This window comes from Alexandromys fortis, unplaced genomic scaffold (genome assembly GCF_014885135.2).
Source record: "Alexandromys fortis isolate MF-2015 unplaced genomic scaffold, M_Fortis_MF-2015_v1.1 scaffold_14, whole genome shotgun sequence".
Classification (NCBI taxonomy): domain Eukaryota; kingdom Metazoa; phylum Chordata; class Mammalia; order Rodentia; family Cricetidae; genus Alexandromys; species Alexandromys fortis.
In genome coordinates, this window is record NW_026067910.1 from 17016661 (window position 1) to 17028481 (window position 11821).

The 11821-nt window shown below is 41.4% G+C and overlaps 1 protein-coding gene across 1 annotated transcript in view; it reads right to left on the reverse strand.

Annotated features, from left to right (window-relative positions):
- Arhgap18 (Rho GTPase activating protein 18) overlaps nucleotides 1-11284 on the reverse strand; it is a 211318-nt gene extending 200034 nt beyond the window's left edge. Inside the window, exon 1 of the mRNA XM_050138106.1 lies at nucleotides 11151-11284. Coding sequence (XP_049994063.1) covers nucleotides 11151-11269 — 119 coding nt within the window. The 5' untranslated portion in view covers nucleotides 11270-11284. The remainder of the gene's footprint in view (nucleotides 1-11150) is intronic.
- Nucleotides 11285-11821: the final 537 nt, after the last annotated feature.

Below are 11821 nucleotides of genomic sequence, written 5' to 3' on the forward strand. Positions count from 1 at the left end.
CAATATTTAAGAAAAGTATATTATCAGGAACAGGTGTTAGACATAAAGCATCCTTAGAAGAGGAAATCTTGTCCTTGGGAATGTAAACCTCAGACAAGTGGTTTCATCTTATGAATAGAAAGTTTCTGTCTCATTATCGCTATCATGGCCCTTCCACTTACTAACCCTTTATTTCATCTAGTGACCAAATATACCTAATCAGTTCTCTGTACCTGTTGAACTATACGTTTTAGTACCTTCTTATGCAGCAGATACCATGGGGGTTGGGATCTAGCAAGCCTATCCATAAAGTTCAAAGTATAATATAACAGTTTTTGTCCTTCAACATTAACCCATCTGTTCCCTTGCTCATCATACACCCTGTGTATGACAAAGGTTCTGCTGTAGTATTATACATTCCCATACTGTGCTTTCCTATCCCAGAGCTGTTTCTGAAGAGAATGATCCTTGTCTTGTATATATAAAGACTATCATTATTATGAAAGAAATTGTGCAAAACTCATATCCTGCATAGCCAGCTACTCGAGAAACCCGTCTATGCCTTAGCGGTGGCTAATACCAGGCCGTCTGCCATTGACCGCCAGGAAGCCTAGTCCCATGGGACACGTAGCTCCCGTCCGACATAATGACATATGTCATGTCACACAGACAACACTGGAGTTGGTGTGGCACATTTCTTGACTAGCATGAATAATTCCACCATGAACATGAGACTATGACATTGTTTTTGCATCCTGGCTGTATAATCTTTTGGTATATTCCCAGTGATGAAACTGCTGGACCATATGGTAGTTTATTTTTAAGTCAAGCAACCTCTGAATATTTTACATAATGGCTGCACTAAATTACATTCCTATCATGATGTATTAATACTATATTGTATATCTTTCTCTTGGTCAGTCAAAATCCAGGTTCCGTTAAATTAGGAACTACTCCTCTAACCTCTGTACGACTGGTACCTAGACTGTATAACTACCTAATATGTATTTGGTGGGTACTCAGAACATGGTAATATCTTTCTGGGTAACGTTTGACCCTTACCCTTTGCTGCTAGTCATTTCCCTTTCTGTCTCTGTTCACTATGGCCATTCTCCTTGTGCAGCAATCTGAAAAGTCTTCATGATGGTAGATGATGATGGTTTGGTATTATCTGTTCATGCCTTGCTTGTGAACTCTGCAGAGGCACACCTCTGAGTGTGTGACCCTCACTCTAGATAGGGCATATCTCAGGAAGGTTCTGTATCTTTTGAAATTTTTTTCTCGTGTATCTTCTCATAGGTGAGACACTCTCATTTAGAATGTGAATTTCGCATATTTCCATCATTCCCAGGGTTGCAGCTCTCATTCTGTATTGTCACTTCTATCTCCTAAGCAACCTGTCATCAAGAGATGCATATCATCTACCCAGAAATAACCCTTGCTTCCTGAAAGACAATGTGACCTTCTGAAGGACAATGTGGTCATCGTTACATACTGTGCAAGACAGATAAACCCACAGCCTCAACTCACTTCAGAGCACCCCCTCATACAACATTTGTTCTGGTCAGATCTGTGCCGAGATTGTACCAAAAAGGCACGAGGCTGAGCACCAGGGGCATCACATAGTTTACAGTCTCTACCTATCTCATCTGGGAAACATGAAGGGAACAGTAGTTGGCAATAAGCAATGACCTGGTTTGTAAAATCAACCATTTCGGAGTCTATCTACAGGCACAAGCTATGCAGAGCATCATAGCCCTCTCATGAACAACACCAACAGTTGTTAGACAAAGGCAGACTTGCTGATAGCTTCACACAGAACCGTTCCATATATAAGTGAACTGTAGTGGCATTTCATTTTTATTTTAATAAGTAAAGCTTGCCTGAAGTTTAGAGAGTAAAACAGCTCCACTGGCCAGGCTTACAGACCAGACTGAAATAACACACATCTTTTATCCAAATAGTCACACTAGTTTGCCTTAGAAACCAGGTGGTGAATGCCTTTCATCCCAGTGGTGCATGCCTTTAATTCCAGTCCTAGCGAGGATTATATGATGAGAGGAAACAGCTCTCAGACACAGTCTCATTCTGAGATTCTTGGAGGCAGGATTGCCATTTTGGACTGAGGTCAAGGTAAGAGCCAGTGGCTGGCTGATTTGCTTTTTGGATCTTCAGGTTGAACTCCAATTTCTTTCTCTGAGTTTTTATTAATCATGCTTCAATGAACTGTATTCACTCTTACCATGGACTTTTTCTACTTTTTCCTACATTTCTCTTGGTATCATAATAAGCTTCCCCGACCAACAACATAGACAAATCTCTTGCTTAATCAAAACTGGCTGGACACATACCTTCAGCCTTTGCAGATCTTTACAGTGGAAGATGGAAACTCAAACAGTCATAACCACAACTAATGAGTTTTCAACATAAATTGCTGGGTACAGTTTCAAGAAATCCTGATTCAGATAGATGATAGGCAGATATTTTATTTATATCTAGGCAATATCTATTTAATATCTAGGCAGCACACTTACATTTCTTAAATTTTATTCAGTCCCTGCACTTCTTCCAAACCACAATTCAACCATTTCCCTCATATCAGGATTCATCTAAGTTCATCTTGGGAATACAGTGATCTAAGCTGTAGGCCTATAACAATTCAAAACCAATGGTAGATAACTTTATTTGGCTCTCAGTAAGAGAAAGGTTCATTTATTTGTTCAATAGGCATCAAGCTGAAACTCTACAGGTAACTAAAAATAAACAAAAACAGTAAATATGGGCAATAAGAACTGCATGAACTTATGGGCACTATTTAAAATAAAAATGCAGTTTCTGGTTAGGAACATATTAAGAATTTTAGGAAAGCAAGAGCAAAGCATTAAAGGGAGGACAGACTGCACCTATGCCTAAATAAAAGTCCATTCACAAAGAAGCTCAATGACCTAAAATTCCTGCTATGAGTAGAGCAAAAAAACAAAAGTTACAGTGTTGTTCTCGAAACAAAGAGGATCCTCAGATCTACACCTGTGGCATTGGCCTAGCCTACAAAAGAGATCTATAATTTCTTCAATCAGAAACTTGATTATTATAACAGGCAAATAGCGATGATTTGATCATAATATATTAATGATCTCGTATTAATCCCAGGAAATATTTTAATCAGTTCTTCCAGTTGAGTAATTCACTGTATCTTGTACTTCTAGATGAGTGTTCTTAAGATTGTATCAACATAGCTGCACATGGGGGTACACACCTTTAATCTTGGCACTTGAGAGGCAACGGTAGGTGGACCTCTATAAGTACAGCCTGATCTACATAACTAGTTCCCAACAAGCCAAGGCTACATAGTGCTACTATGTCCCAAAACAAAAACAGAACATAACAAAAGCCCACACAAACAAGAACAGTAACAACAACAAAACCCTGCAGCCACATTAAGAGTAACAATAGTGAGCTAATATTCTCTCTTGCTCTGTGATTGCTCCAGGGACTACAGCTTCCTAGAAGCCTTGAGCTGAAGAAGTAAGTGCATTGGTGTGTCTCTAAGTCCCAGCTAGATGGGCTGAGGCAGGTGGATTTCTATAATTCATGAGAATGAGACTAACTGAAAGCACATAGAAATGTCCTAAGTCCCCTCCCCTAAAAAAGACCTTAGGGGAAAAAAACCCTGATGTGGGAGTCCACTCTGTATGCTGTGAACACTATTGGTTAATAAAGAACTGCTTTGAAACTCCTACAGCTGATAAACAACTTTAGTAATGTGGCAGGATACAAGATTAACTCCAAAAAATCAGTTGCCTTCCTATACACTAAGGATAAGGAAACAGAGAGGGAAATCAGAGAAGCATCACCTTTCACAATAGCCACAAATAGCATAAAATATCTTGGGGTAACTCTGACAAAGATCTATTTGACAAGAACTTTAAGTCTTTGAAGAAAGAAATTGAAGAGGACACCAGAAAATGGAAAGATCTTCCTTGCTCTTGGATTGGGAGGATCAACATAGTAAAAATGGCAATTCTAACAAAAGCAATCTATAGATTCAATGCAATCCCCATCAAAATCCCATCAAAATTCTTCACAGATCTGGAGAAGACAATAATCAACTTTATATGAAAAAAAAAAAAACCAGGATAGCCAAAACAATCTTATACAATAAAGGATCGTCTGGAGGCATTACCATCCCTGACTTCAAACTCTATTACAGAGCTACAGTATTGAAAACAGCTTGGTATTGGCATAAAAACAGAGAAGTCGACCAATGGAATCGAATAGAAGACCAGGACTTTAACCCACAAACCTATGAACACCTGATTTTCGATAAAGGAGCTAAAAGTATACAATGGAAAAAAGAGAGCATCTTTAACAAATTGTGCTGGCAAAACTGGATGTCAATCTGTAGAAGAATGAAAATAGATCCATATCTATCACCATGCACAAAACTCAAGTCCAAATGGATTAAAGACCTCAATATCAGTCTGAACACACTGAACCTGATAGAAGAGAAAGTGGGAAGTACTCTACAACACATGGGGCACAGGAGACCACTTCCTACGTATAACCCCAGCAGCACAGACATTAAGGGCCTCATTGAATAAATGGGACCTCCTGAGACTGAGAAGCTTCTGTAAAGCAAAGGACACTGTCACTAAGACAAAAAGGCAACCCACTGACTGGGAGAAGATCTACACCAACCCTGCAACTGACAAAGGTCTGATCTCCAAAATATATAAAGAACTCAAGAAACGAGACTTTAAAATGCTAATTAACCCAATTATAAAATGGGGCACTGAGCTGAACAGAGAATTTTCAACAGAAGTTCAAATGGCCAAAAGACACTTAAGATGATGCTCAACTTCCTTAGCCATCAGGGAAATGCAAATCAAGACAACTTTAAGATACCATCTTACACCTGTCAGAATGGCTAAAATAAAAAACACCAATGATAGCCTTTCCTGGAGAGGTTGTGGAGAAAGGGGTATGCTCATCCATTGCTGGTGGGAATGCAAACTTGTGCAACCACTTTGGATAGCAGTTTTGCCATTTCTCAGGAAATTCGGGATCAACCTATCCATGGACTCAGCAATACCACTTTTGGGAATATACCCAAGTGATGCCCTATCATACAACAAAAGTATATGCTCAACTATGTTCATAGCAGCATTGTTTGTAATAGCCGGAACCTGGAAACAACCTAGATGGCCTTCAGTGGAAGAATGGATGAAGAAAGTATGAAATATATACATATTAGAGTACTACTCAGCAGTAAAGAAAACAAGGACTTCTTGAATTTTGCATGCAAATGGTTGGAAATAGAAAACACTATCCTGAGTGAGGTAAGCCAGACCCAAAAAGAGGAACATGGGATGTACTCACTCATATTTGGTTTCTAGCCAGAAATAAAGGACATTGAGCCTATAATTTGTGATCCTAGAGAAGCTAAATAAGGAGAACCCAAAGAAAAACATATAGGCATCCTCCTGAATATTAACCTTCATCAGGCGATGAAAGGAGACAGAGACAGAGACCCACATTGGAGCACCGGACAGAAATCTCAGGGTCCAAATCAGGAGCAGAAGGAGAGAGAGCACAAGCAAGGAACTCAGGACCACGAGAGGTGCACCCACACACTGAGACAATGGGGATGTTCTATTGGGAACTCACCAAGGCCAGCTGGCCAGGGTCTGAAAAAGCCTGGGTTAAAACTGGTCTCGCTGAACATAGAGGACAATGAGGACTACTGAGAACTCAAGAACAATGGCAATGGGTTTTTGATCCTACTGCAAGAACTGGCTTTGTAGGAGCCTAGGCAGTTTGGATGCTCACCTTACTAGACCTGGATGGAGGTGGGTGGTCCTTGGACTTCCCACAGGGCAGGGAGCCCTGATTGCTCTTTAGGCTGACGAGGGAGGGGGACTTGATTGGGGGAGGGGAAGGGAAATGGGAGGAGGTGGCGGGGAAGAGACAGAAATCTTTAATAAATAAATAAATAAATAATAACTAAAAAAAAAAAAAAGAACTGCTTTGAGCCTATAGCAGAACAGGGCAGAACAGAGGTATGTGGGGAAAACTAAACTGAATGCTGGGAGAAAGGAGGAGGAGTCAGAGAGAGAAGCCATGTAGCCCTGCTGGAGACAGACGCTGGGCAGAACGTTGCCCACAGCCACATGGCAATACACAGATTATTAGAAATGGGTTAAATTAAGATATAAGTGTTAGCCAATAAGAAGACAGAGCAAATAGGCCAGTCTTTCAAATAATATAGTTTCTGTGTGATTATTTCAGAAGTCTGAGTGGCTGGGAAATGAACAAGTGGCCTTATTACAACAGCCCCCTTTGTAGAGCAGAAGGAGGCAGCTATGAGTGGCATCCATGCCCTAGAAAAGAATTACAGGCCTTCCCTTAACAACAACTTCCAAACATTCTTTTTAACCTAATAAAGTACCCAAGAGAACATTAAATTTTCACTGAAACCATCCAGGTCAAAATTTGAGTAATCCAAATGCACTTAATACATGAGCCCTTTCAATCTATAGATAATTATTCTTGTTCAGCCATTTGTCAAGCTTATATTCCTATACTAAACATCAACTCTCATGATGCATAGTATAGAATTGCATACCTCAGGGAGTTGGTAGCTATTTAGTAGTATGGATTCAGTGATCTATAAACCAAAGTTTCAGTAATTATTCCTAGACTTTTAAGAGCAAATTTAAAAAAAAAAGTACATAGGCCTCAGCATGTCAGAAGTGCTGGCCCTTCATGCACAGAACTTGGGAACTTTGTGTGTGTGTCATACTTATTGGTTACTATGCTGGCTGCTAAAGCACCAAGGAACTGGTATTTCTATATTTCTTATTTCACTGTTGTTTTCCTTATTTGTATTCTGATGTAACACTCAGTTTCAAAGAATTACAAATAACAACAACAAAACATTGGAATGGAGGCCTGAGGGGTGACTCAAGTGATAAAGTGCTTCACAAGCCATGAGTACCTGAATTTGGATTCACAGCAACTATGTACAGACTGTGAGAGACTGGCCATCTTTCTGGGTGAGGTGGGGGAAAGACAGATCCTAGGGGATTATCTACCAGCCCTCCTAGCCGAAACAGTGAGCTCCAGGCTCATCAAAAGATGCTGTTTTAAAAATAAGATAAATTCCTCAAAAGGAGAAAACACGGCATCCACTTCTGGCTTGCACATGTATACTTATGCACCCACACACACGTGAACCCCACATACACGGGCATAAAGACAAAGGCATTTTGTAAAGATCAGTTTAATCAAGAGACAAACAGGGAGTGAAAGAGTATGTGGATCCTGTGGAGGCCGGAAACTAATCTCCGAACAAGAGCACACTCGGAGCACAGGGACTTTAGAGTGTAAAGAGCAGGTGGTTTCTCCCATTAGCAGTGTAGGAAGAACCAAGAGAGACTTCCCTGATGCCGTTTCCTCTTCTAGAAGCAGCCTTATTTCATAAAATGAGTTACATGAAAAGTAACTCTAGCTTGAAAACACAACAATCCAGACATGGCATACCCACCGTGCATTGGTTTAGATGGCATAGCATCCCTCCCACCCCTACTATGGATGATTCATTCATGCAGCAGCCACACTATCAAATGTGAAATACTCTAGTGAATTCCACTGTGCTTCCAAACTCCAGTCTCCTCCCCGCTCTCCATGATCCCTTCCTGCTTCCCTGGCTTCTTCGGTTATTTCAGGTTACATACCTAAAGACCTGGAACTAAAACCCATAGGTCTGGGTTATCTCACTCAGTATAACATCTCCCAGTCCTATACATTTCCCTGCAAATTTTATTTATTCTTCTCAACATGAAGAGGAAGCCTCGTCCATGAAATCTCAACTATGTGGTTGCCTAAATAAGATCTCCATTATGGTGTCACCGATTGAGTTGCTAGAATAAATGGGGGAAGATTCACAAGGTCCTTCTTATAGATGACGAGCTATAGGCAATCAATAGCTGCTGAGTGAGGGATTGTAAATTTTTTTCTCCCAGGGACAAGCTTCCTCATAGCTTATCCAATCCCACGTAATACACTTGCATACAAGTAACACTAAATGGATGCTTTAGTGTGTGTGTGTGTGTGTGTGTGTGTGTGTGAGCACACATGTAATACTATAATTAAAGAAGATAACCAATTTGAAAGGGAGTGGAGGGGTCCAATAAGGAGCTGCAGTGGGGAGGAGGAGAATGGAAAATATAAATACAGGAATCAGGTATGAAATGTTCAATTTCTTTTTAAATTTAAAATGAAATAGAGTTCAGTTTTTGTAGCCCCTGTTTGGCCTGGTATCCTACATCTTTGTGTCAGGCACACTGTGAGCCTTACTTCTTCTCCCTGCTTACACACATTACTAACATTCCTTATTTCAGACACTCTATTATAGCCACACAATCTCCTCCAATGAACTCCACTGTATGTACCAAAACCACCTCTATAACAAAGACAAAGCAAACAAAACCTACTGGTACTATGCTCCCCGATTTTAACTCTACTCCAATGAAGGGCCAGGAAAGAGTGCTCTTAGGTGTGTCCAGACTGGAGATCCATCTCATCCTCGTGGAATCACTAAGAGAAAATGAAATCCACACCAATTCCAGCCCCTGCTTCACAGCTCAACTCGCTGTAGGAAATCTCATCCCCCTCCTGCATGGTTTTAAAGATATACTTACAGTGCCTAGTGAGGCTGGAACTCAGTAAAGGAGGGGATGTCCCGACCCTGACACAATCAATAAAATAAAATCAGTAAAATGGGAAGCACTGAGACTTGCATTGCATAGTTTGTCTCTGCCTCCAGCGTCGTAATTAGAAGATGGTGAAAGAGGAGAGGGTGAGCTAGAATCATTGCCAATCCCACAATCCAAATACGCAAATAACCATTGGTTTCCTCTTCCTCTTGATGAAGATATTCTAGGGGACTGCTTACAAGAGAGTTTAACAGGACACTGCATGTCAAACAACACTCACGACAGTTACTGCTAAGTAAGAACTTAGAGACACACATTCCAAAAGCCATTGCCCCATAGAGAGGGCAAGAACTAGTCAAGGCAAGGGTCTGAGAGATGGCCTTTTATTTTGTGGTTGTTATTTCCTCAAGTAAGGTATCAGGTCATTGGGGCCTTCTGAAAAGGGCATGGCTTTTTATGTGAATCACACAGAGAGATTTGTGAATGTAGTAGACCTTGGAGAGCTACAGTGTGAGCAGGTCAGAGGCCAGGTGTCAGAGGGGATTCCCAGTGACTTTTGTAGGGTTGCAGATAATCAGAGCACTCATACTGGGACTGTTGTTAATGGTATTACCTGTGCATAATAATAATAATAATAATAATAATAATAATAATAATAATGATAATAATAATAATGATAATAATAATAATAATAATGAGGAGGAGGAGGAGGGGCAGTATAGCTCCCCTCCAAGGAAAGCAAGCTAAAAAGAGATGTCTTTCTTTTGTGCAATAAAACTATTTAATTCAGTGTAGTTAGGGTCTTGTACTTCAGAACAAACTAGAAACAGGGAGTTTCAGCCCCCTCCCTAGAGGCAATGTGCTCATATGTGCTTTTTGTCCCTTTTTATCTGGCTTTGTTACAAGGTGTTGACTGGCTGCAATCATTATCCTTAATTGGCCTTCTTCAAGGCTGAGACACACCTCCTTGGCCTTGCCTCCCTGCCTTAATTTCATGTGTCAGGTCCATGTTCACAACTTGTATAGATCTGTTGCGGAGAACAGCAAGTGCTTGGGGAGGGGGGGCGGTGTTGAGGAGTAGGTGGGAAGCGTTAATTCTATAATAAAGCAGGTGTTAAAGCAACAGCCGATGGTGTCAGGAGTGATAGTGTCACTTGTTTACAGTTGAGTGTGCCCACAAAGGAATGCATCCTAAGTCCCAGCTGGCATTTTCATAGGCATTAAAAATGTTGCCCACAAAGTGCAACTTTTCCCCAACTATTACCCACTGAGCATCACATGCAGCCATGATGCTTCCTTCCTCTTTATCTTCCACAGTTTTCTTTTTTGTTTTAGGTTTGACAGGAAAAAAACTCCAATCTTTTGATATCTAAGAGAAATAAACTACTATTTTGTGTAAGTTATTGATGCTTATCATTTAAGTAAGAACGAGAGACATCTAATGTCAAACAGGAAGAAGGCATCTCCTGCCTGGAAGATCAGGTTGCCCAAGATCAGGTACCACTCACAAAGCTCCTCCCACTTCATTTGCTTGCAGAGCACTTCCTTCTTTTAAAACATCCAGGCAAATGGATAGCAATGGAAGTTGTAGCTGCAATTAAATGGCCATTTGGATGCATTTTCCTTTGGAAATGTGTGTTTAATTTTATTCAAAGGCTTTTGGTTTAAGTTTCAAAAGCCCACCATTCTCTGGCTTTCTTTATATGAAGAGCCATCTGGAAATCTGATTCCACAGTTTCCAGCACACACACACACACACACACACACACACACACACACCTAATTGCATTTGGAAAATGGCCCTCTGCTTATCAGCTGATGTCTCTGCAGAGAGTTTTGCACACTATTCACAGAATGAGTGATAATTTAACACAAAGTTATGTGCTTATTTCTTAGAAATAAATCCTGGACACTTTCTGACAATAAAAACATCAGATGAGCACAGTATGCACACAGTCAGCTTTAGTTCAGTGCTGAGCAAGTGAATGTTGAATCTCAATATCAGCTGTTCCCTTTTTGGCTGCAGTGGTAATTATTTGGTGCTTTTTGGTTTTTGTTTTGCTTTTTTTTTTTTTTTAAACCAGTTTACCTGTATTGCATGAAATTCCTTTCCTTAAAATAGGGGCAGGAATCTTAATTTTTAAAAATAATAAATTACCTTTAACCTGATCTCACGAATAGAAAGTTAAATGGCAGGTTCAAGGTAAAATTCTACCAAGCGAGGAATCCAAAAAGATCAATGTCAAAAGGAACAAGCATGCTGGGATTAATCTCCATCAGATTAAATACATGTATATATTTAATCCTGGAAAGATCGCTCCCCCAGTCTGTTAGGAACAAACTATTAACGCTGCCGTGGGAATACCATCAGTAGTTAAAAGCTCTTTAACTATCCCTCTGAGATCTACCGACCCTCTAAGTTAACAAAAACGTGCAGAAGCTCGCTCTCCTTACCGGCCGTGGAAGCAGTGCACCAGCCTAGCCAATGTTGTAACCGTCTTCCGCAGGTCCTGAGCAGGGGACCCCAGAGTCCCAAGAAGTGAGGAAATGTGGACATGAGAAAACATGACCATGAGTGCTCCACGAGAGCCGCTTTACTCCGGGCGCGACACCCCTTCTCTGTGCTGCTCCCTGACCCGTTTGGCTAGTCGGGATCTGGAACCTGTCATTTCTGCTCCATCATCCCAGCAGCTGTATTAAGGACTACGGGCACGTGGGCACGAGAGGAGAAGGAGGAGGACCCGCAAGCACGGAGCCTGCACAAGCTTCAGCTGGTGCATACTCGGGACCCCCCCCCCCCCAGCTGCTCAGCTGCTGCTGAGGATCCAAAGCCGGGCGCTGGGCGGCAATCAGCTTTCCAGCAAGGAGCAGCAGCTGCGCACAAGCCGGCTGCCTTCAGGTCTAGTGCTAGCTGCTGTGCCAAGGGAAGCTCTCTGCAAGCACAGAAAGCGGGTGTCTACTGAGCATGCTCAGGCTCCAGCTGTCTCTCCGGGGCCTGTCAACTGTTGACAACTCTAAATATGAAAACGGGATACGGAGGGAGTGGTGCAGGATGAGATTCGGCGGAGGTCGTTTTAAAGTTGGGCATGACCTCCTCCCTCACCCTTCCGCTGTAAAAGCAAAAC